At 42.0% G+C, this 26,232-nt stretch overlaps 1 protein-coding gene across 3 annotated transcripts; it reads left to right on the top strand.

Annotated features, from left to right (window-relative positions):
* The first annotated feature begins 91 nt into the window (after window positions 1-91).
* Window positions 92-26,232, top strand: LOC111144673 (malate dehydrogenase 1B). Of its 3 annotated transcripts, XM_022499077.1 has the most exons (12): window positions 216-240; window positions 4,477-4,589; window positions 8,007-8,141; window positions 8,689-8,831; window positions 10,821-11,317; window positions 14,501-14,642; window positions 15,985-16,148; window positions 19,121-19,260; window positions 19,566-19,617; window positions 21,402-21,482; window positions 24,906-24,974; window positions 25,779-25,942. In XM_022499077.1, the coding sequence occupies exons 1-12, from the start codon at window positions 219-221 to the stop codon at window positions 25,817-25,819; spliced, it is 1,599 nt and encodes a 532-aa protein (XP_022354785.1). In that variant the 5' UTR covers window positions 216-218; the 3' UTR covers window positions 25,820-25,942. The 3 variants fall into 3 exon arrangements, with proteins under 3 accessions (XP_022354801.1, XP_022354785.1, XP_022354793.1); XM_022499093.1 differs by lacking the exon at window positions 4,477-4,589 and having other exon boundaries at window positions 92-240; XM_022499085.1 differs by lacking the exon at window positions 21,402-21,482 and having other exon boundaries at window positions 25,779-26,232.

Below are 26,232 nucleotides of genomic sequence, written 5' to 3'. Positions count from 1 at the left end.
GAAGAAAGTTTACCGAAGAGAGCGACTAGTTTCCTTGGGTTCAGGGATAGGGAAAAGCAAGAAGCTTTTAAAGACAATGTATGATCGTGTGCCCCAACACCTAGCCTCTCTGGCAGGGTCCCAGACCCTGCGCTCAGCTTCAGAGTGCGCCTGCGCCACGCCGTGGTTGCCAGGAAACCGCCGAGCCGCGCTTGTGGCCGGTGGGTCGTGGATTTAAAATGGCCAAATTCGTGCTTGCGGGTGAGTGGTCCCCACGTCCGCCCGTGGTTCGCTCAAAACATCGACAACTACTCACCCCCTGTGGTCTCTGGGCAGTGATCTTCTTAACTGCCTTTTGTTTTGCAACTCCAACCTCTATATGGACCACCCCAGGCTTCTTATGCATTTATTTAAAGATGTTTATTGGGCAGGGTCCTGGGCAAAGCACTCCCAGACACTGGGGACACAGTGGGGGAAAAGATATACCCGGGCCCTCGAGGAACTTTAAGTCTCACGGAGTACAGAAGCATGTAAACAAGTAATTTTGATTCACTGTAATTAATGAAATGAGGCAGATGTGCACAGGGCTCTTGAGAGGTGTTTCGGGAGCTGATTTTTGAAGGTTTGGGATGGGGAGACCATTCCAGAGAAAGGCACAGAGGCTATAAGTCTCATAGCCTAATGGAGGAACTAGATATGGAGGACGTGACCGGATCTAGGGACAGAGTGGGAGAAGCAGCCAGATCCTTGCACTTAAAGTGCACCAAACAAAGGTGTTTTCGCTGAAAGCAATGACGAGTCTTAAAAATTCTTTAAGCAAGAGAATATCTTTATTGGGTTTGCATTTTAGGAAGCCCATCTTTGTCAGCAAGTGGAGGAAAAGGATGGAAAATGTCACTGGCATCCCGAAAACCACTAAAGGGTCTTAGTAAAAACAACAGGGTATTGTACCTTCTTCCCTTCTCAGCAAGTTTCCTGAAAGAGTAGACTGCTTTCGTATCTTCAGGTCCTTCTTCCACTACTTCTTCCACTACTTCTGCCTCCTGTCAGAAATGGCCTTCACCAGAGTCACCAATGACTTTTACAGAAGCTGTCTGGTTCTTACTGGAACTTTCTGACGCATTAACACAATTGACATCTCCCTTCTGCCTAGAAATCTATTTCCTTTGCATCTTTATTCATTCAGAAGAACATTTTTGAGCCCTGACTGACTATATATTGGGAAGGCAGCGATACAGACACATACAAAGAATGTTGTATGTGGGCCAGTGGCAGAGGTTTCTATAGGAGCAGTAGCAGGGGCCTTTAGTCAGGCAAAGCCTTCCCAGAGGGAGTGGTTTTTTAAGAGTAGATCTTCAAGCAGAGTTACCTACTGGAAAGGAGGTAGGGAAGAAGAGAGTGATTAACGGATAGGTGGCAGGGTTGAGGTTGGAATGAGGAATGCTAGAAAATGGAAATAGATTTAGTAGGATTGTAGCAAAGGGTACAAGAAAGAGAGTATCATAGGCTGAAGCCAGAATTAGATAGAGATTCTTATGAGCCATGTTCAGTGTTCCAAACTTTATCCAAAGTACATAGAAGGCTTTTTTTGGAAGGAGAGGACATAATCAAATTTGCATTTTATTTGAATGGTGTTCTCTATGGAAAGACAAAGATTAGATGCCAAGACCCCAGTTAGTTGCAATAGTCCAGAAAGGAGATAGTGGTGGCCTGGCCTAGGATGGTAGGCAATGAAAATGGAAGGAATTGAGTGGACTGGAGAGATACTAGGGAGGCTGAATTCATAGAACTGAATGTCTGATTGGGTGAAGGAAGGCAAGGGAAAAGAAAGAATTAAAATTATTTCCAATCAGTGGTTTGGGAAAATGGGCTGATGAGTCATTAAAAAAAAAAAAAGTTGAAGAGTAGTCTTAATACTCTGGATATTCCTAATTCTCTTAAATAACTGAACATAAAGAACATAAGAGAAGGACCAAATTTAGTGGGGGAGCTGTGGCAAAATCTACCCTCGATATGCTGAGGCCTATGAGACATTCAGAGGGAGATGGAAAAATACAGGAAGGTATAAACATCTAAATAAGGTGATAGCTCAAAACTTGGTGTGCAGATTGCTACTTGAATCCAGGAAATGGAAATCAGCCAGGAAGAATGCAGAGAGTATGCAGATTCTTTGAAGAATGCTAACCTTTTAGTGGATCGCTAAAGGAATAAGAACCTACAAAGTATAGTGAGAATGACCAGAAAAGTAGGATGAAAACCTGAAGAATGAACCCAACATAGTGGGTGTTTCAGAGAGGTGGAAGAAGGCAAATGCTAACAAGAAAATGTCTACAAGAAAAGGATCAAAATGTATCCGTTGAATGGAGTGACATGGAGGTCCTCGATAAGCCTCTAGAGAACTGTGGTGAAAGCCAGGTTGCAGGGGGATGGGAAGTAAATGGAAATTGAGAACTGGGGATGGCAAGTGCAGAGAAATTTCTCAAGAAGTTTTAATAGAAGAAGACAGGTGGAACACAATAGCTAGAGAGGGACATACACTTTGTTTCTTAAGACAGGAGAAATATAAATGTAACCTGACTGTATTAAATAGGAAGGGAAAGGACCATTAAGAATAGGAATAAGATGGGGGTACCTGAGTGGCTCAGTGGGTTAAGCTTCTGCCTTCGGCTCAGGTCGTGATCTCAGGTACTGGGATCGAGCCCCTCATGGGGCTCACTGCTCAGCAGGGAGCCTGCTTCCCCCTCTCTCTCTGCCTGCCTCTCTGCCTACTTGTGATCTCTAGCTCTCTGTCAAACAAACAAATAAATAAATCTTAAAAAAAAAAAAAGAATAGGGATAAGATGGTAAAAGAGATGTTAATCAATTAAGCAGAGTTGGCGGCAGTTCTGAGGGAGGAAGAGGGTGGTGTTTAGTGCCTATGCGGTGAGGTTAGAGCTGAACAGGAAGTAGAAGCTGCCTTCCATGAAAAGGAGAAAGAAGGAAAGGATGAGTCCAGATGCAGAAAGGCTTGAAGGTATGATAGCAGGAGGTTAGGGGATTCCCCAAATGATGACATTTTGTATGACTTGGTTTTGTTTTTAGATCACTCTTTTTTTAAAGATTTTTATTTATTTATTATGTTAGAGAGAGGAAGAGAGCACAAGCAAGGAGAGCAGCAGGCAGGGGAGAAGCAGGCTCCCCACTTAGCAAGGAGCCCAATGCGGGACTTGATCCCAGAACCCTGGTGTCATGACCTAAGCCGAAGGCAGACGCTTAAACCGCTGAGCCACCCAGGCATCCCTGATTTGGTTTTGGTTTTATAAAACAGAAAGCAAGTTTATCTCTTCCGACAGTGTGGGAAAATGGAGAGAAGGAAGAGGTTTGCAAGAAGTGGGCCACGTTTGGAATGGAAATTGTGGAGAACAGAAGAGAGTGCTGTTAAGGAAAACAGAAGGATCTCCAGGCAGAGTTGAAGGCCAGTTGAGGCTGGTGACCATGAATTCATAATGGCACCTCTCTGCTTGCTTCTACCATGTTTCTCCAGGGGTGCCTAGAAACAGAAAGGGCAGGTAACTGTGTTCATCCAGGGCGAGAAGCTTTTACCAAGCTGATTTGCCAGAAACATAGTGGGGCAAGATAATTTAAAACATGAGCCAGAGTGTGGTTTGAATTCATGAACCATGGATTTGAACTAAACAGGGAGGCCAACAGACAGGGAGTGGTTGAGAGGGCTGATGATTTAGAAGTCACTATGAAGTGGAAGAACTCATGACTGGGAGTAACTGGGGAAGACTGTTGCAAAGGGCTTCTGTCCCCCCTACTCCCATCAGATATCCAATCCATCTACTCTGGTGGCTTTATCTTCCTGCGTGTTGATGGCTGCAAAATATGTCTCTGAGGCCCTTGCATGGGGCCTGCACTTCAGACTTATAGGTACAGCTACCTGCTGAGCATATCCACTTAGATAGACTGCACACACCTCCAGCTGCACTTATCTGTAATTAAATGTCTTAGCTGTGGCTTCTGTCCAGTAAGTGCAGGATCATCTACCCAAGCCAGAAATTAGGAGTTATCCCAGACTTTTTTCTCTCCCTCAGCTTCTCTTCCCCGCCCCCGCAGTACCACTCCCCACAACACATATCAAATCTACATGTGATTTTACCACCACTCCTCACTTCACCCTTTGCCTTTTAGTGGCTACTAATGAGTAGGTCATTATTCGTAGTTCATGCTTAGTTAGTAGCATGGCAGCCCCTTAGAGAATGTGAGGTCTAGCATACTACTGGAGGAGAGTAAATATCCAATAGCCTTTTCTTCTTTCCACATTTTATTACTTAAGATTTTGACCTCCTATTATAAAAATCAGAAGTTTATATGGTGGCAGTTTATACTATTATTCTATGTTATAAAATGTATCATAACTATATGATTAGTTCTATAATTATATGACAAATACTTATAACTACACGATGGTTTCTGTGTGATATGAGAAAATGTTGCAAATTTGAACTCTTTTAGGTAGAGCGGATTGCCCATATTATGCTAAAGCAGAACTCCTAGCAGACTACTTACAAAAGAGTCTTCCTGATTTTCGGGTACATAAAATTACACAGCATCCTCAGGTTTGGGAGGTAAGAAGCCTTTGTTGTTTGTTAAACTCACACACTCACAAAAATGTGTTCTGATTTAATGAAATATTAGCCAGTGTATCAGATGGACCTCCAATAATGGATGTTCATGTTCTACTGATACTTTAACACTAATAAAGTTAATTCCTACTTAGCAGTCTCAGAACATTATGTGTCTTTTTCCTCGCACCTAGTAAAACAAATGAGGCCCTAACCAATCAGTAGAATATATTTAGCTGTTTTTTTCTCCCAAGAATCCAGGTAACCTATATTATCCTTTTTAACATTTCATTCTCCTTCATTTGATTTCTGACATGAAGCACTTGCTTATTTGAAATACCCTTCTTTGGGACTGTGTTTCCCCACAAAGAGACAGGGATTTGGGGGAAGGAGTTTCCTTTACTGGAGGGGGTGGGGTACAGGTACCCTCAGGAACAACGCCTTGGGAAGGAATGAGGACAGCGGAGCTGTACAGTGGGAGAGGTTTGAACCACTGTGGTGCTATGGCAGAGGGCTCAGCCAGCCCTGACCTCTGAAGCTGGGGTGGCCCTTCAGAGATACCTCAAATACAGACAAGGGAGCAGGGCTTTTGTACTGACACAACTAACAGTCCTTGGATGCAGGCTGCTTCTGGGCAGGGGACTTAACACTAGGCCAGGGAACCTCTCTGAGGTCATTTCCTGGAGAGAGACTCAGCACTGAGCCGTCGTGTGACCCAGGGAATGAGTGTCTCAGTCATAAAGGGGGAATCTGAATGACATATGACAGGATCTGCTACAGCTCAACAGTTGTTGTGTCTTTTGGATCTACATGCTCCATATAAGTTCACACCATCTGGGAACAGCTCTTCTGGGGTTCTGGTTGGTGTCTTTCCCTGGGGAAACTTGACAAGAGGATAGTCAGTGAAAGAAACCATAGTCTCTACGGCACATCATTTTAGGGCTGTAACTGACACTCATCTCTGTTCTTATCTATGATCCAGTGTTGACCCCCCTCCCCCTCTGCTGGTCTAGGTATAGGTACCCCTGTATCTTCAGGGGTCTGAGTCCTAGTTTCCCAGGATGTGACTGGATGTGACTGCAGCAGGTGTACACTTGCTGTCAAAATTGAGCAAGGCAGTACTAAGGATGACCCAGTGGCTCACCCAGATGCCTGCCCACATGTCCCTGATCAGCAGGGCCAAGTACTCCTTCCAAGATGGTTCCTTGGCTGCACCTTCCTTGACTGTTGTCTCTTGGCATAGGAGCTCAAAGTGACCAAACGGTAGCCATAGCTTAACGTTTAATGGAAGGAACTCTTCCTGATAGAAATACCCTTGCACCTCTGGAATTTAAAACCTCCAGATCCATAGAAGCTAGAGTTAAGTGGGCTTGGGGAAGCACAAATTCTCCAAGTGGGTCACTGGAAGTGATAGTAAGCAGGATCACTCTTAATTCCATCCCTCAGTTCCTGGATTCATGTGTTTCACCTAGTGGGGAAAGCACTATACTGAATCATGGTGTATATTGCATCCCAAAAGACAGGGCTTTATCCTTATAAGGTAGCAACCTCTAAGCACCTTCAGTGGACAGTCCTATCCCTCTCTCAGGCCACAAGGTGATGTAATATATGATAGGGCCAGTGCATCCCATGGTTACATGCCCAATCCCACACATGCTTTACTCCAAAGTGGTTCAAAGTGATGTTATACAGAATCCCATGTTGCTAGGTTGAACATTTTCTAAGCTCTTGGGCAGGGTGCTAGTCAAACCCTATAAGCATAAAAAGTAGTTCTTTGCCCAGAATCTATGTTGATTCCAGTCAAGATGAGTCACTGCCCTTTCTAGGATGGAAGGGGTGAAATGCAATCAGCTTGCCGCTAAGAGGCTGGTTAGTGTCTTTGAGGGATAGTGCCATTATCAGAGTCAGTATTGGTCTCTGTTGCCAGCACATTGGACACTTAGCCGCAACAGTGGCTCGATCAGCTTTGGTGAGTGGTGGCTTGTTCTCTAGGGCTGTGGCATAACCTCTGTCTCTTTTGTGAACCCATTGTGCCTTAGCAAAATGACTTTATCTGCTGGATTTTCCCGTGCTTTTATCACAATAGATGTCCTCTGGTGGGCACTGCCCCCAGCCTTTTTTATTTCAGGATTCTATCCTCCTTGATTCCGCTGGGGAGTCCAGCTCTATAACAGCATGTTCCTCAATAGCTCTGTCCTAGGGTGGACAGCAGTCCTTATCATTTTGATGAATGTGGTCATCCTTCAGGCCCTTCTGGAGAACGTAATGGACTAGTAGGCTTCTAGTCTTCCATAGTAGCATATCCACTCCAGCATGCCTATTTTTCTAAGCTTTCTGATTCCTTCTCACATTGTCTTCTGTGGTGTTCTGGCATTCCTGTTTCATTTAACATGAACCATCACTTTGTCCAAGCTCTGGAGAGCCATCCTAGCAATGTGTTACCACTGTCTTCTGAGCGCTTCCCGGGATATGCAGCCTTGGGTTGTGGAAGAGTGATTTACACTGATAAATTCTCCTTTGTCCAACTTTATATTCAACTCTTGATTCGGCACCCTCAGAGTCCAGTCCTATACTTATTCCCCCAGTCTTACCAAGATGTCAACATGCCCCCACTTCATGCTGAAGGTCCTTTGGGGCAGAGTCCCTTTCCTCCAGAGGCCCAGCACTTCACTGGTCAGGCTATGTAATGATTAGGGGAACCATGGGGAATCCTCACAGCAGCATTATTTGCTTTAAAGGAAGATAAAAGCAGAAGAGAGATCTTCAACATCATCAAGAGAAATTAGTTTCTAAGATTTTATGTGTAAGGTAGCCTCATTATCCATGCCTCCAATGACAAGAATGTTGTCATGTACTTTACTCACAAGAATGTTGCTCTCTGTCTACTCAGCTCTTGTCATTGGAAGGCCTGGTCTAAACAAACCAAATATTAATGATTTAAACTTTCTCTAATGAATACTGTTATAAATCCAGAGATAAATTTTAACTCATTAATTCATACCCACATATTTAAACAGTAATATCAAATTTAGGTGGCCCTAAGACTGGAAATATCTCACATAGAAGAGCAAAGGAAGAACCAGTTGAATTTTTTTTTAATCAGATAACTTGGAAGACTTGGCTTCTCTTTTAAGCTAACCACTTGCATTCCCGGTCTCCTCGGCAAAGAGAGCAACTTTAAGTACCTTTACTTGGTCAACAAATTTGAAGAAGTCTTTCGTATTTGATTAATTAGTTATTTTACTCACCACTAATTTCTCTATTTACATTTTATAGTGTAAAGATATCTAAATTTTATTATGTATACTCAGTGGTGGGGGCAAATAAAAAACAAGGTAGTTTGTGTTTGAATTCTGCAGTATGGAACCGAATTCTGAGACAGATTCAATGGATGACTTCTCTTGAAATATCATTCAATAGGAGTGGTTAAAAGATCTGTGTGAAAAGAATAAGTGGAGTCACAAAAAGTCCCCCATCATTTGGAGAGAGCTGTTGGATCGTGGAGGAAAGGGGTTGCTTTTAGGAGGATATAACGAATTCCTGGAATATGCCCAGGTATATGGATTAATTTTGTTTGTCTGCTCAAAACATTACCATTCTCTCGTGTCTTCTTCAAATGTCTTGCTTTCCAAAGCATTCTCTCTGTTCTCTTTATTCTTTTTTTTTTCATTTTTTTAATTAACATATAATGTATTATTTGCTTCAGGGGTACAAGTCTGTGAATCATCAGTCTTACACAATTCACAGCACTCACCATAGCACATAACCTCAGTTATGTGGTTAATAACTCAGCCACCCTATCCTTCCCCCCACACCCCAGCAACCCTCAGTTTGTTTCCTGACATTAAGAGTCTCTTATGGTTTGTCTCCCTCCCTGGCCCCATATTGTTTCATTTTTTCCTTCCCTAACCCTCATGACCCTCCCACCCCACCTCTCAAATTCCTCATATCAGAGAGATCATATGATAATTGTCTTTCTCTGATTGATTTGTTTCGCTTAGCATAGTACCCTCTAGTGCTCTCTCTATTCTGTTCTGCCTTTAAACAAGAACTTTCCATTATAATCATTGTCAGTGTTGACATTTTCTTTCCTAATATTTAGCTTTACTATGGTGTCACCTCTAGCATGACCACTGAGCTGATGAAGTTAATTGCTCAAGAGAACCTGGAGACACATAAGGAAAAAGAACTGGAGGAAGAAACCAGGAAAGATCTCATCCACCCTTTGCAGGTTTGGATCACCAGGTGGGACAGTCAAACTCCAGGATTCATGAGACTGGGTGTTATTTAGAAAGGACAATAATAAGGGATTCAATCCATGGTGGAAGAACATCTGAATCTCAAGTTTGAGATCCATATGTATAGATATGTACATGTATAGATATGTGAATATCTACATATATATCCCCCAATATAGCTTCATATTTAAGTTTTAGATTATAGGTATGTGTATATACACACACGTATGAAATCTAAGAGCAACTATATAGCAAAGATCATTATGTCAATAACGCTGTCCTTAGCTCTTGTCCCCTCATTCTGTGTCTCTCCTGCTGTCTGCTGCTTGCCTTCTTACTCTTCGCCCTGCCACCCTTCCCTCCCATTCCCTCACTTTCTTTTTCCTTTCCCCATTCTGGTCGCACTGCCTGCCGTCCTCCCACTCTTTCCCACTTGCTAGGGCTATCCTCCTGTTGTGTGCTGGCCTCAGTAACCAATGTGTGGCTGGACCAGCCCGTGGCTCTTATTATATTTGCAAGACCCCCTTAGCAATAACCATCAGGAAACCTGGGGAAAAGGGGTTTGTTACCTATATATCGTGGAAATGACATGGCACCCCTGAAGCCACACAGTGAAGTCACGGGTGGGGAGAGAGAGACAGAGAGAGAGAGAGAGAGAGAGAACATGTGAGCCCACGTGGGCCTGGGACGTTGCTTTTATTGGGGTTGAGAGTGGGGGACTTAGGTTTTGTGGGCTCACTCAAAAATTTTAAATTGCTGAATTTAAAACTTAGGACTGGAAACTTCCAGCTTGGAAAGAGAAAAAACAGGTGGTCCAGCTGGCTGGTTATTGACATCAGAGATCTCTAAAACAATGGAGCCTCAGAGTGGGAGGACCCCTAGCTCCAGAGTGGTGTGGCTGGCAGTGCATTTATGACACATAGACATCTTTGAAGCAGATACCTCCTCAGCAATCAAAACTTATAAAAAACAGAAAGCAAACCTGTCAGGGTTTATTACTACACCTCAGTTTTGCTCCTTCTTCCTTTTTCTTATCTCTTGCTTCTCACCGCATTCAGTCTTGGGCACACCTCCATTAGCACCTTTTGTCTCTGCACTCCCTCTCTCTCTTGGTGTCCTTTGCTGTTCTTCTTGCTCTCTCTCTTCCTCCCCAGCCCTCATTGTGTCTCTCACACACTGCCCTTCTTTCTTACTACACCTGCATGTATCCTAACATAATGCTTCTTTGGGAAATTATTTGTTATGAAATAGTTCAATACAGAAAAGAATTAAAAATGATGAACCTCATTGTACAACATGAACCTCACACCCAGATTTAATAAATATTGCATCTCCTTTAGATATTTTTAAATGATTAAAATGGTACAGATACAGATGAAACCTTCATTGAACCCTTCCCTAAACCCACTGTGAAAATCAAAAAGGCCCAGATGCATTTCCAAACTCCCATCGGGCAGATTACTCCTGTCGATTGGTAGCCAAGCTACAGAGTGCCCAGATACTTGCTGAGTTGTGGGTACAGATACATGATACCTAGCCTAGGCTGATCCTAGACTTCTTTACAAGGATTTGGAAGAGACAGTCCTCTCCCCAAAAAATGTCATCACTTTATAGATGAAAGTATAAAGTAGGAAAGAGCTATGGTTAAATAAAACTTGTTATTTCCTTGCCTTTTTATAAGAAAATGTAAATATGTAATTAAAGTACTATGAAACCATTCTTTTAAATGTTGCTTTCTCCATATTCTATTTTATTTGAAAAGTCTTTTAAACAAGTACATTTCTTATTTGGGGATTGTTTTCAGATGGCCAGAACAAGGGATTAGTAGCAAGAATTTTTGCTCAACTTTTGCTTTCTTGCCTTAAAAAATCTGTGTCTATTTAAGATATTAAACCACCCTATTAATGCACCTGCAGAAATATCTATTAAGAATAAAGGCTTAGCAGGAACAAAAGATTTAACTGTTGTTCATAATCCGGCTTTGCATTTTTATTAGTGCATCTGGTCGTGTCTGCTACAACCTAATTCCCATCTTGACAAGTGGCGAAGTATTTGGAATGCACACGGAAATTAGCCTGAATCTACTTGACGATAAGCAGGCAATAGAAGATCTCCACATTATCGTGACAGAGACACGCGACCTGGTGGCCCCCTTGCTCCAGAGCATCTCCATCTGCACCCAAGTGGAGGACGCCTTCCGCCAGGCCCACGTGATCATCATCCTGGATGAGAACACTGACCGGGAGGTATACAGTCTAGAAGACTGCATCCGAAGCCGGCTTCCTCTGTGTAGGCTCTATGGATACCTGATCGAGAAAAATGCTCACGATTCCGTCAGAGTTATTGTGGGAGGAAAAACATTTGTGAATCTTAAAACATTTCTGCTTATGAGATACGCCCCAAATGTGGCCCACAACATCATCGCCGTGGCGCTGGGTGTGGAAGGCCAAGCTAGAGCTGCACTGGCCAGAAAACTGAGAACAACCCCCTCGTGTGAGTGATCTTCTGTTTCTGATTCTATTTTTTTTTAAGATTATATTTATTTATTTGACAGACAGAGATCACAAGTAGGCAGAGAGGCAGGCAGAGAGAGAGGGGGAAGCAGGCTCCCTGCTGAGCAGAGAGCCCGATGCGGGGCTTGATCCCAGGACCCCAAGATCATGACCTGAGCCGAAGGCAGAGGCTTTAACCCACTGAGCCACCTAGGTGCCCCCTGTTTCTATTTTTCAACAATGTGATTTCAAATCTTCTAGGAAGAATACCATGCCCCTTAGGATTATTCTAGATATTTGGAATAGAAAGTATGAAGCAGATACAAAGAACTCCCTACTGTGTGATTTGCCTGCGGTGCAAACATTTTTTTCTTACAGTTTTTCCTGACAGGCTGACTTTGTCCATCATTTAAAAAATTAAACCAGTGTTTACTATAATAAGATTTCTATTTTTCGTGTTATAATTTGAAACCTAATATTTCAATTTTTCATAACAATAATCATTTAAGGTAATCCGTGTTTAAAAAAAATCATCAGGGATATGTTTAAATGGCCCCACCCCACTCCCCACCCATGTAACATCTGCAAGGTTATTAAACTTATCCGCAGGGTCCTGCTATCTGATCAGCCTCTGCCCCCAATTAGTCTTGGAACTGGAAGACATCAGAACCTCATGAGGATGAGACTAGATCAGAAAATGGATTATTGTATTTAAAAGGGGAGTGCTGTATTGGAAAACATTTATCATCTTCAACAAAGATGTTAGGTGTCGGTGCCTTGAGATGGAGCAGGTGCAAAAAAGCCCATTGAGAACGCAGAGAGGTACAAGACATTCCCTCAAGACAATGGGGAGACAATGAAATGCAAGCCTGGCATGCTCTAATTCAGGGCTATAAAGGGCTTCGGGGAGCCCCTAACACATTATAGCAAGAACTGTTTCACCCATCGCTTTACAGTGAGGCCCAAGAACCATCTCTTCTGGTATTCCCGCATACAGGTCTTCAGTGCTTCACCCCCAGGACCAGTGATTACCCTAGCCAAATTACTATAAAATTTTTCAGTAGGAAAAAAAATTTTTTTTCTAATCATTTTATCTCTGTGCCAACCTTACATACAGGTATGTACACACTGCTTTATGACAAAAGATTTCTGATATATCTGATATGACATCAAAGTGCCAAGAAGAGGCAGTGTTACAAAATTTAAAACAAGGTGGGGACTTTCAACCAGAAAGCTGCTCTCATATGGGCCTGGTGGTGCCATAAATTGTATGCTCTCCTGTACCCAAAGCCAATAAGCATATGAGAAGCAGAAGAAAGAGAAGTGGAGAAATGTTGGGTAAAGAAAAGAGAGACTTTGGAGGGACAGCAGTCAATGGGAATGGTCTGCAGAGCATAGCCAACAACGCCAGTTGAGCAAGGGGAACTAACACCAATGATGTCTCCTTGACATCAAGGAGAGTCATTCAGGGAAGAGCCCAGATCCCAAGAAGGTAACAGATCTTTCCAGGATATCCCTTGAGTTTTGTTCACACATAACTCTGTTATGTGTGACATCAGACCATGTGCATTGGGTTGGTTGAAACTCTGTTGCAAGTGACAGCAAGTCCACTCAAAGAGGCTAGTCAGAGAGAGAGCTTTTTTTCAGGCATAGGTGGATGCTGAGGCTCCATTGACGACATCAGGACTGACTTGCGCTCTCTCTTGATCTATTGCTCTGTTCTACTTTCCTCAGCATTGGTTTGATTCTCAGTCAGGCTCTCTGTACAAAGCGGCAAAGTGTCCACTGGTGTTTCCAGACTCATACATTCATAGCTGAGCTTACCCCTGGAGAAAGAGGGCTTGCTCTCTGGAGTGTACAAAAGTAGCAAAATAATATCTCATTGGCCAGGCTTGGGCCATTTTCCCATCTCCAAATCAATCGTCATGGCCAGGAGTCTGGAATCTGGGACTCATGCCTATTGATAGACCTGAGGGGTGAGGACAGCCCCACCCAAGCCATATGGACTGAAATTGAGAAAGGGTAGTTATTTAAAGGAAAACCGGGATGCTGTTAAAGAAAAACAGTAGGAAGCAATGTTAGGAGGAAAAACAGCAGATGTCCACTATGATTTTCTCTAGCAGAGCTATATAGAGCCTGAAGTCTGATAAGAAAAATTCTTTTCCCTACTGCCTGCCTTTGAACACAACCATGTGAGAATGTGATACTTGGAGCTGCTGCAGCTGTTTTAGGACCATGAGGGGCAGGCCAAGAGAATAGCATCTTTGCGCTGCTGAGCAACCACCAGTGTTACTGCCTACCTCAACTTGTTATTGTCTGAGAAAAGTGAACTCCTAGATAAGCCAAGTCAGAAACCACACAGCAATCTTACCTCATGCATAACAGTAGAGAATTTAATCTCCACCGTAGGAAGTGGTTAGACTTTGGAAAGTCTTTAAGCAAATAAATGAGTTAATAAACCAATAAAATTACTTATTTTCACTTCAGTTACAACATTCCTAGAAGATCCACAGCTTTAGAATCATAGAGATTTTAATCCCTATTTCTGTCTAACCCCTATCCTCTTATTTTCCTTCACAGTACATATCACTTTGTATAGTAGTTGTTTTCTTACCTGCTCCCCTCCACCCCCAGAATGCTGCAAGGGTTTGGGGTGATGTGTTTCCTTCTAAACCTTCCACTTAAAATGCCTCACACACAGAATCTAATTCAATTACTTATTGATTAGAATGTTCCTGGGGTCCTCTCATTATAACGCCTTCCTTCTGCAAGGAAATGAAACCCATCCAGGTGTTAAGCGATTTGCCCAAATTTCTATTCCAGTCTAGAATCAAGAACTCTTTGTCAGAACCAAAGCAGATAAAAAGTTCTAAACACTCTAAGCAGAGTGTTTACATTAGGACCACACCAGTGGTATAATTTTCAGTAGCAATGTCTTCCAGGGAGCATTTCAGTATTTCTTGAACTCACTTATATGGTCTACACATGAGCATGATTAGGAATTGCCAAACCCTGATGATCCAAGAAATCATCCATGTCATTTGTACATTCGGGGGAAACATAAACGTAGATCATTTTATAGCAAAAAGATCAACCCTAAAACAAACAAAAAATAGAGTACAGGCCATTTTTTTTCTATTCATGTGCATTATTATGTTAATTTTAAATTTCTTTTTCTTCACAGGCATCAAAAATGTGATAGTTTGGGGTAATATTAGTGGAAACAACTACATTGATCTGAGAAAAGCCAGGATTTACAGATATGAGAGTGCTATTTGGGGACCTCCTAACTATTCACGCCCTGTTTTGAGCTTGGTTTTTGATAGGTAAGGTATATTTTTAAGTGAGGTATACTGACAATGTTGGATATAATGGTTGTTATAATTCTTTAAATCATCTTAGAAGTCTTTGTACAACAATGATGTGACATCGGCATTGTTCATACTCACCTTTGTTTACGTGCTCTATTGAAGATACAGAAAATTCCACGGAATCACAACTGGCCAATCCCCACGCCCAATTTATTTGATTTTGCAATTATGAATTTTTATATTTCAGAGTATCCCTAAAGTAGCTCACATAGCCCTTTAAATTTATCTCTAAAGCAAGCATATGCAAAATGAGTCTTATTTAACACACAGAGAGAGACATGTATCCAAATTGAAATTGGTGGAAACATTTTCAAGAATAAGGAATTAAGACAGTGAGCGGGCCCTGGCCATGCTGGACGTTCTGTCCCAGCAGAGGCAGGACCGAGGACTGGGAAAGAGCACGATCTCTAGAACCAAGCCGCCTGGGTTGGGATTTTCAAGCAGCTACTTCCTAGCTGTGTGACTTTAGAGATTTTATGTAACCTCTCTGTGCCTCAGGTTTTTCATCTGCAAAATGGAAATGGTCTCATAGTCTGAGTCTTACAGGGTCGTTAGGGATATGAAATGGCTTGGTACAGCCCCAAGAACCCTCCCCCCACTGCAGTCAGCACTATCTTTATGACTGGGCTGGGGAGGAGAGAAGGGAAGGAGCGGCTCTGAAGCCTCTTTCTAAGCTTTGCAGCCCCTTTCCAGCTGTAACACTTCCTTTCCATTGCCCCTGCTTCAGGCCAGGGATACTTCATCCATGCTCAGAAATGGTGTGCCCCCAAGCCCACCCTCCTGGTGCCTGTTTCCTTTGGGTAAAGGCAGTGTCTTCTGGAGCTGTAGGCGCTGGCTTAGTAGGAACAGCCCTTTATCAGCTGGACTACTCCCTGAATTTGAACTTTAGATGATAACAAAGACTTAGTTATTTCCCCAGTTCTCAATGTGCATAATTCAATGTGTTAGGATATCCTTTTCTTTAAGATAAAGGATACCACTGGTTCCAAGATAACATCTGCATAAAATATATTCTTTGTAATGAGAGTAACTGTTCTTGCAGTCTGACTACTTTTTCTGTGTTCCTATATTTCATTTGTTTATCATTTGACACTTCGGGATTCCTTTCTGTGATATTTCATTACTTTTTGATTGACCTTTTACAGGATTGAAAAAGCTTGAAGAAGGAAGGTGCACAGGAAGTCATATTTCTCTTTTATGGAGATGATTTCTTATACTGAGATCCATTGACCCAAGGAGCATTGTTTCATTCCCATTCCTCCCTCCATCGTAAAATCATTTCTTTCTTTCCTTACAGTGAGTGGGTAAACAGACAATATGTAGAAACTCTTAAAAAGGTGACAGCCACAGGAAAACAATTTGGAGCCATCTTGGCTGCGCACAGTATAGCTACTACATTGAAATACTGGTACCATGGCTCACCACCTGGGGAGATCGTGTCTTTAGGAGTACTAAGTGAAGGTAAATCTGGGTTGGTTGGTTTGTTTTTATCTGGTATTACTTTCAGACCACCGTGTATACCTACGCTCCTGCTTCTGTGTCCCCGCCTTCTGCCTTACCTGGTCTGTAAGCTGTTGGATTTCCAGTTTCATATTCACGTATTCATTCATTCATGCACTCATCCATTCAGAAATTCTGTGATGTTTTGTGTGAGTGCACAGGGAACAGGCACAGCGCTGCTGCCTTTAGGAGACCTAGAGCAGAGGGAAGAAGAGCCAGCTAAAAAAACTCAAGTTCCACTAAGCTGTTCTCACTGTATCCCAGCTGAGGAAGGGAAAACAAGGTCGATTTTAGGGAGACGGCAGGAAGAATCAGGACAGACTTCAATAAGGTGGTGACCCTCCAGGAAGCCTTCAAGTCTGAGTAGTGTTTACCTGACAGACTAGTGTGGGAAGAACTTCCCCCAGGGACCACTGTGGCTAAGGTGTGGGGTCAGGATATGAAGGGCACATCAGGATGCAGACCTTAGGGCACCAGTGGGAACATGGAAAGCTTGCTCTCTAGCTGCAAATACTGTATATGTATTTTTTTATTTAATTTCAGTGTAACAGAATTCATTGTTTATGCACCACACCCAGTGCTATATGTGCACATGCAGTATGTGCCCTCCATGATACCCACCACCAGGCTCCCCCAACCTCCCACTCCCCACCCCTTCAAAACCCTCAGATTGTTTTTCAGAGTCTATAGTCTCCCATGGTTCATCTCCCTCACCGATTTCCCTCAAATCCCTTCTCCTCTCCATCTCCTCATGTCCTCCATGTTATTTCTTATGCTCCACAAATAAGTGAAACCATATGATAATTGACTCTCTCTGCTTGGCTTATTTCACTCAGCATAATCTCTTCCAGTCCCGTCCATGTTGCTACAAAAGTTGGGTATTCATCCTTTCTGACGGAGGCATAATACTCCATAGTGTATATGGACCACATCTTCCTTATCCATTCGTCCGTTGAAGGGCATCTTGGTTCTTTCCACAGTTTGGCGACCGTGGCCATTGCTGCTATAAACATTGGGGTACAGATGGCCCTTCTTTTCACTACATCTGTATATTTGGGGTAAATACCCAGTAGTGCAATGGCAGGGTCATAGGGAAGCTCTATTTTTAATTTCTTAAGGAATCTCCACACTGTTCTCCAAAGTGGCTGCACCAACTTGCATTCCCACCAACAGTGTAAGAGGGTTCCCTTTCTCCACATCCTCTCCAGCACACATTGTTTCCTGTCTTGCTAATTTTGGCCATTCTAACTGGTGTAAGGTGGTATCTCAATGTGGTTTTAATTTGAATCTCCCTGATGGCTAGTGATGATGAACATTTTTTCATGTGTCTGATCGCCATTTGTATGTCTTCATTGGAGATGTATTTTTACAGCCTCACTGCTTTCATCTGCTAAAAACTATTTCAGGGGACTTCAACTGTTTTTGAAGCGCAGGAATGCGAGAAGAGATGATGTTCTGGGTTCTGGGTTCCATCTAAAACATCTCTTCCATTGTGTTTTACTCTCTCCCTGTGTAAACTCATTCACCACTAAAGCTTCCCGCCTCAGCCTCTCTTCACACTGCCACCTGAACATCATGTGGTCACCTCAGACCGACATACACCAAACCAAACTCATTGTCTTTCCTCTCCAATTCAATCCACCTCTTGTGTTCCTTATGTTATTAGTGGAACCACCATCCTGCCTTTTACTCCAGGGCTAACGGTGCAGATCAAGGAAATCTCTCCAAATCCCCCAAGTCAGAAGTCATCTATCTCTCCTCTGTAAATGAATAGCACTTTGTTCCTCTGTCAGGGAGCACATTCCAGCCGTCTCATTGGTGGTGTGGTTCCTTGTGTAAGTCCCCTCCGTTAGAGTGCATACACCCTGGGGCCAGGGCTTTGGCTGGGTCTTCCTTCACAGTTAGACACTGAGCAAATCTTGTTTCAGTTGCAGTAAGGTATATGGGTGTGCTTTTAATAAATAGGGTGAATCAAATCAGTATGTTACCTTTTTAGTGTAATAGGCATTTAAAACCTTATCTTTATTTGCTAACAGTTTAATTAATCTCTGTAGTAGTTTACCAATAAACAATGCAATATTGGAGGTGAAGAGCAGGTAATCCCTGTCTCCCTGAAACCATGTAGTTATACTGTCGTATGCTGTCCACCCATAAGGTTGGTTCTTTATAGATAAAAAAGAGAGTGAGCAGAGAACTACAGAAGCCCTTTAAGGAAAGGCCTTTTAGGTCCTGGTTTGTTCATTATCTTCACATTTTTGTTCTACTGACAGCATTTTAGATGACTAAAATGGCAAGAATAATTTTCTTGTTTGATTGAGGCACAAAAGGCGGTGGGGGGCAACTTTATCTGAATTTTGCATAGTTAGTAGTAAGTATTGTCCATCTTTTTATTTGGAACACATCCAGACTGGGCCCTGGAAGCTGCTGGGAAATCATCAACTTCCCCAACCCCTTCTCTCTCCCACCCCAGCCTCACACTGTAGTTATGGGACCACAACAGTGGGCTAGAAGAACACAGGGCCAGGTGGACAAATGTCTTGGGGTCTTAGGCTACTGAGGGGGAAAAGAAAGGCCATAGGGAGCAGACAAAAGGAGTCCAGACAAAATGGAAGAGAAAGACTGCATGAGCCTCCAAGGTAGAGGCAGGGGGTCTGAACCAAATGAGAGGGGGCAGAAGGGGCAACGAGAGGGAACAGTAGTTCTTCTTTCGGAGAGTAACAAAGGAGAGAGTTGTCCGAACTGGGAGAGATGCTCAGGCAATATTTCTAGGTTAAATGTTTCAATCCTCCTGGGAAAGGAATTCTCAAAAATTTAGTTCACCATTACCAGTAAAAATCGTGTATCATCTCTGTCCTTTTCTACAATGCTTTACATGACGGGTTTATTGTTCTGAGCGCTTCTGTTTTGCTTTGCTTTCTATTTGCTTACTACAGGCCAGTTCGGTATTCCTGAAGGGATCGTCTTTTCTATGCCTGTAAAATTTGAGAATGGAGCTTGGGTAGTTCTCACAGATCTCAAAGATATTGAAATCAGTGAACCAATAATGACCAGAATGACAAGTGATCTCATTCAGGTAATGTCCAAATAGATACAAGAGTGATGACTTTGATAATGACCAAAAACTTATTCCTCTGGGCTAAGGCATACACTGAATTTCTATGGGTTCAATTTATATCCTCTTCCTAAAAACAATCTGGAGGCAATAGGAGCTTGAAGAAATCAACAGAAGACCCTACTCATTACATTATATAATGTGTGGCATGTTAAAAATATTTGTTGGTTACTTAAAAATCAAGACCCAAAATGTTTTTCTATTGAAGATAGATTAAGTTAGCAATTGTGGTCATTTACTTCTCTGATTCTAAAATTTTTCAACAGGAGAAACTTGTTGCACTTGGAGATTTGATCAGTTTTCAGCCCTATCAATCAGGTAACCTTTTTGATGTGATATTTTATTGAGCTGCTACTAAAAGACTATTAAAATATTTGTTGGGGTACTTGGGTGGCTCATTCGATTAAGCATCTGCCTTTGGCTCATGTCATGATCCCAGCGTACTGAGATTCGCGTCAGGCTTCCTCTGACAGGGAGACTGCTTCTCCCTCTCCCACCACCCTTATGTTGTGCTCTCTCTCACTCTTAAGATCTTGTCTCCCTCAAATAAGTAAATAAAATCTTTTTAAAAATTAAAAAAAATTGTTAAAACTGAATTGCTATTGAATATTGATAACTATAATCCACGTTTTATCACTTTTAAATGAAATTACTGACAAAATAAACTGCCAAGTTCAATGTGTCCTTCAAAATAAAACATCTCATAAGAATGCTAAAGAAATCCCTTCTTAAAAACACAATGACCCTATAAATGTATGTGTAACATATGTATTCATGTCCCAGACCTGCTGTAACAAATGACTACCAGCTGGGTAGCTTCAACAACAGAAACTTACTCTCTAGTGAACAGGTGAGACTAGCAGACCTAATTCAAAGTGTTGGCAGGGACATGGTCTCTCAGATGGCTCTAGGGAAGCACCCTTCCCTGCCTCTTGTGCTGGTAGTGTTTGGTGTCCTGGGCAATGGCTGCATCACTCCAGTCTCTGCCTCTGTCTTCATGTGCCGGTCTTCTCTGTGTGTGTGTCTTGTTTCTTCTCCTTAAAAGGACACCAGTCATCACAATCCAGTACAACCCCATCATAACTTGGTTAAATCTGCGAAAACCCTATTTCCAAATAAGGTCAAATTCATAGGTATCAGGGATTGGGACTTCAGCACATCTTTCTGGGAACACAATGCAACCCACAACATTCCATTTACTTTTAGATCACTTAAAAAAATACATTTTAATAAGCTTATTTTTCTCACTGGCACTTTCTCTAATCCTAAACTCATAAGGAAGTGCTATCATCTTTCTTTAATCTCTAAATATTGAAAATATTTAACAAGTATGTTACAGATTCCACTCCATCAAAAAGTTGCTGCAGAATGAATTAAAAAAGAACCTGGTAGGAGACAGCAGACTGACCTTGGTCCAGACCAGAGAGGGTTTAAGTGAGGTCAAATATGGCAGTGTGGAGAGGGCAGAGAGACCAGACCTCGAGGAAAAGATGTTTAAGGCAGAGGACGGGCTTTGGGAATTCAGATCTTGTTCTGCCTAGTGGTCAACACACTGGGAATGGGCCAAAGGAAATAAAGTCCAAAGCAGCATGGAATCCAAGGGCACAGACACAGAAGTCTGAAGAGCAGTTGGTTTTCATTGGAACTCTTTTATCCCCAGAGTTTAGAAGCCCTCTGTGCGGCTTCCTGCTTTTGCAGAGGAGAGCTGCAAATTCCTTTTTCTGAGAATGGGCTATAAAGCAGTCAGTCTAAATTTGACTCCTTTGACTGGTAGTTAATCCTAAATTTTCCATAATACTTGCATTATAGAGGGTTTGATGAAAAAGAATAACCTGATTTTATGCTATTTTCATTAACAAAGGTCAAGGTATAGATACCTACATAGATAGATAGCTAGATAGATAGATCGATCAATCTTGATTCTGTCAACTTCAGACCTTGCCCAAAGCACTGTTCCAGAGATTCCAAGATCAGCATTGAAAATTATCAGAATTTTGCACAGTTTGGATATCTCTGCTTATTAGCATATCAATGAGATGATTCATGCATGAGGTTTGTTTAATCTTTTTGATTAATTTAATACTTAATTTCTTGACTTTAAGAGACTGACTTAGCCAAAAGCTATGAAAAGACCACCTTACCTACCTCATACAATGACCAGGAAAATCAAAGAGTCTCAGATGGTAGGTATATCAATTGAAAAAAAAAATGTCCTTTTTAATCCAAAGCTTAACACTAAATTTCGAAGAAAGGAATTTGACCATCAGCCACAAGGTAGGAATTAAGTCTTTTATCACTCTCATCCTATATTAAACAACCAGGTCATATTTAAAATCTATTAAAATCTTGAAGGAAATTACCAGATATTCGTTGAGTACTTTCTGTATGCTGATCACTGTGAGAAACATTAGGGACACAATAACAGAGTTATAACCACAAGACATGTCTGGAGAAAGGAGCCCTGAGAATACGAAGAAGTAAATGCCAGGATGTACAATGAATTAAAAAGTTCAATAAAACAAAGCAAGACAGATCAAAAGGAAAGAGAATATATAATAAATCATACAGAAATGCATAAGGAAAAGAGAGTTCCTTGTAATATATGAAGGAGAAGACTTAGTCATATCTTCAGATCTAGTTGGGACGTAAGATGGCTAAAGGTAATCAAATGATCATTTATTTATTCAGAAACTACTGGTTCTGTCACACAAGGTGAAAATATTCTAAAGATATATTGTACAACAATGTATATATACATATACAGTACAATGTATTGTACTGTACACTGAAAAAACATGTTTAAAAGGTAGATTTCATGTCATATGTTTTAGCACAATGGAAAGAAAGAAAGAAAGAAACAGCACTAGGTCCTGGGGACATGAATGGAAATCAAACATTGTTCTTGCTCTCAAGGTGCTCACCATCTAGCATAGGAATCAGCAAAGCCAATCAAAAACTACCCTGTTTAGGGGTGCCTGGGTGGATCAGTCAGTTAAGCATCTGCCTTTGGCTCAGGTCATGATCCCAAGGTCCTGGATCAAGCCCACATCAGGAGCCCTGCTTAGCAGGGAGTCTGCTTCTCGCTCTACCCCTCCCCTTCCCCCTCCTCCTCCCCCTACTCATGCTGGCTCACTCACTCTCTCTCTTCCTCACTCTTTCAAATAAATAAGTAAAATCTTTTTTTTTTCCCTTAAAGGGATGCTGGATGGCTCGGTCAGTTAAGCGTCTGCCTTCGGCTTGGGTCATGATCCCAGGGAGCTGGGGTCGAGCTCCGCATAGGGCTTCTTGCTCAGTGGGAAGCCTGCTTCTTCCTCTGCCTGCCTCTCTCTCTCTCTGTCTCTCATTCTCTCTGACAAATAAATAAATAAAATCTTTAAAAACAAACAAACAGGGGCACCTGGGTGGCTCAGTGGGTTAAAGCCTCTGCCTTCGGCTCAGGTCCTGATCCCAGGGTCCTGGGATCAAGCCTCACGTTGGGCTCTCTGCTCAGTGGGTAGCCTGCTTCCCTTCCTCTATCTCTGCCTGCCTCTCTGCCTACCTGTGATCTCTGTCTGTCAAATAAATAAATAAAATCTTTAAAAACAAACAAACAAACAAAAACCCTACCCTGTTGAGAAAGAAGTGGTATGTAGAGAGAGGTCCAGGTATAACTGAACCACACTGGGGCTCTCCTGACAGGGACAGCAAGGTTAGGAAAGGCTTTCAAGTACAAGGGACATGGGAGCTGAGTCTGGAAGGATGAGTAGGAATTACTCATGTCATAGTGGAAAAGAAGCCCACAGGTGGAGGAGTCAGAAAAGCTGTGAAATGTGCCCCACCAGGAGGAGACACGTGGGCAGAGGAGGCATTTCAGGTGGCCAGAGGTGTGAACATGAGGCAATCTAAAGTTGTATTGAGAAGACAATAAATGGAGTAGCTGGGATAGAACAGAGGATCCTGAAAGGATGAGTAGGACTGGAAGAGGCATGGGGAGGTCATCCAGTTTGGTTGCTTGAGAGCTCAGCAAAATGGCTGGTAGGTGGCGAGACAAGCATGAAATGGATGCCATCAGGCTTAGAGAACTAATCTTGCTTTCTCGTTGGCCCCCTAGAGGATGATGGAGTCACCCAAATCACTGCCTGGAGGACTGTGTTGAGCTCAGTCCCAGAGAGAATAGGTATTTAAAGAGGTCCAGTCAGACAGTATCTCTAGGTATCTGGGTGGCTGCACTGTTGTTCCAGTTGGCCCAGCTGGTATTGAGCAATACCCAAGGAAACAACTGAGGGCTCCAAGGCCCTGGTGAGAGAACTGAGAAAAAACTGTCAGATCTGTCATGACCAAGGTGACTGGCATCTTTCCAGCATGGTTGAAAAAGAGCCAAGTAGAGTATGTATTCCAGAGTTTAGGCATCAGAACGATCCATGTTGTTAGTTCAAATGTTAGATTCTTAGACCCTCTACTAAGACATAATCTTACACAGACTCAAGAACATTAGTGGTAATAAAGTAGAGAAAATGGGGCTGATTTCAGGTTGTTTGAGAGGCTGCATGTTGAATGAGCATTAGACTCAAATATCACTTGATAGTGCTTTCCACACTTGGCTCAGTGGGTCATAAAAAGAATTTTGTGGGTGGGGCGGCTGGCGGCTCAGTTGAGCATCTCACTCTTGATCTCAGCTCAGGTCTTGATCTCAGGGTTGTGAATTCAAGACCCATGTTGGGCTCTATGCTGGTTATGGAGCCTATTAAAGCAAAAGAAAAAAAATTTTAGGTGATGAAATCAGTTTAGCAACTGGCATTTTTTCCTTGAACTGGAATAAAAGTGATAAGAAAAGAGTAAGTGAGGAGACCAGATTTTTTTTCCCAATGCACTAGAATACAATAGAAAAACAAAGATGAGTAGAAAAAATAAGAAAAGGGTAAGTTCTATTTCATGTAACTTCTTCTGTTTTATTGTAAGCACACAAGTGCACATACTGGACTATAATGTAAAATGCATTTTTTAAAAGATCTTATTTATTCACTTGAGAGAGGGAGAGAACAGAGGGAGAACAAAAAGGAGAAGCAGACTCCCCACTGAGCAGGGAGCACAATGTGGGTCTCAATCCCAGGACCCTGGGATCACGACCTGAGCAGATGCTTAATCAACTAAGCCACACAGGCGCTCCCGTAAAATGCATTTTTTACTGTGAGTTATGGTCAATAAAGTTTGAAAAACACTGACCTCGAACATTTCATGGTTGTTAGTTATGTTCTAAATCCAGTATGTTTTAGCTTATTTTGGTTTCAGAATATAAAGATAGAATGTGTCCTGATCTAATCAAAGATGACGAAAATGATCCTGGTTATGTCAGACACTAAGTCAATCGAATCACAAACCATCTCTGTGGTGCTAATGGTCATGACTCATGTTGTCCAGTCTTAGAGAATAATGTTGTCGTCAGATGAACATAGTCCAGTTTTCAAAACTCCATATACAAGTGATCGGGCATCTTGCAGCTCCCCAAGAACAAGACATTCAGAAGAACTTGGTGTGGAAGGAACAGGATAGGAGAAAATGACACTAACTTCAAAAATCAATGTACTTTAGATCCTAAAATCTCTGTTCTGCCCTTACTCTATTTACAGCAGTGAATCTTTTAGATTTGACTCCTCAACCCACCTCTGAAAAGCCATTTGGTCAAGAAGCCATAAATGGTAGGTGGGGAAACAAAACATCAACTAGTCTTTTCTTATTCTATTAATAGAACTGGGTAGAAGAGATCAAATGTCCCCCAGATATAATTAAACTCTCCCCCAACCCACATCCCCAGCTTTGCTTGCTGACATTTTTGGAACCTCCCTTTCTACATTTATAACCAGGGCTATGTCAATGGCAACTGAATCCTTCCTTCAGAATGAATAAGTAAGGAAATGGAAACAGATATATCTGCAACTCTAGATTTTCAAAGTCTATAACTTAGTTGTCATGGTATATTTTGAAAATCAGGCTGATACAGACTTCTTTGGGATTGACCATTCAGGATATTCACTCACGGCTCCAACACTCTTACTTGAATATCCAATAAAATGAACAAATCCATGGTACCTTCCATTCTGAAAATGTATAGAATAATGGGCTTTGGAGTGGGGCTAACTATGGGGAATTAGAATTGGTACATAGACAAGAAGCAGGGCCAAGAGAAGAAATGGAAATATGTAGCTACAAGATTCAGAATGGGAAACAAAGGAACCAAACAACACTTCATGTAGAAATAGATTAAGGTCAGGAGGGAGGCCAGAATTAAGTTTTGCTTTATGTAAAAGATCTAACGATAGTCTTGTGGTTTGATGTCCCTCATAGATAGAAACCCTCTCACACACACTCCCTCAGCTGAATCAGATTGAATGCAGGAAACCAGGAAACAGGAGAAAGAGGAGAGCAAATGTAAATCTAGTAAAAACATAGGTTACCAATGGATTTTTAAATAGTTACACCTTTTCATTCTTCTCCTTTTACAGATTCTGAAGACAAAAGTGTGGAAGAGCAACAAATAAATTAGACCAACCATAAAGATATTTGGTGTTGTAGTACATATGGAAAGACCCATGAATGCCTGTATTTAGGCAAGAATAGTTTAAAAGATTGGCTTCCACCTTAGATAATGTTATGCTAGACAATAGCAGTGACAGTGCACACACAAAAAAGTGAGTTCAATCATTTTGTGTTACCTGAATCCACTCACAGTTTTGCTTATTGTCCTATTTTCTCATACAGTTTGTTGTCAATTGTCTTTTTTTTTAACTACATTAAAATACAATGGTCAGCCAATGCATCCTTGCCTGTACATGCTTCTAAGAGAGCCTCCTTCCCCCCAGAGGCCATGCCTAAGGCAGGGACAAGAGCAGCCATGTTTGCTCAGCTGTTCTCACCACCTTGGTTTCAACTGATTGGGCTAGAATGAACACACCTTAC

The sequence above is a fragment of the Enhydra lutris genome, unplaced genomic scaffold, assembly GCF_002288905.1.
Source record: "Enhydra lutris kenyoni isolate GAN:26980312 unplaced genomic scaffold, ASM228890v2 scaffoldscaffold1, whole genome shotgun sequence".
Classification (NCBI taxonomy): Eukaryota; Metazoa; Chordata; class Mammalia; order Carnivora; family Mustelidae; genus Enhydra; species Enhydra lutris.
The sequence above is the reverse complement of the archived record's forward strand: the minus strand, read 5'-3'. Positions and strand labels throughout refer to the sequence as shown.

Bases quoted from the DNA above. Each gene is read 5' to 3' on its own strand.
- LOC111144673 (XM_022499077.1), top strand. From the start codon at position 219: ATGGCCAAATTCGTGCTTGCGG. The intron at 4,590-8,006 runs GTAAGAAGCCTT...ATCATTCAATAG, and splicing joins AGCATCCTCAGGTTTGGGAG to GAGTGGTTAAAAGATCTGTG. The intron at 8,832-10,820 runs GTGGGACAGTCA...CATTTTTATTAG, and splicing joins TTGCAGGTTTGGATCACCAG to TGCATCTGGTCGTGTCTGCT.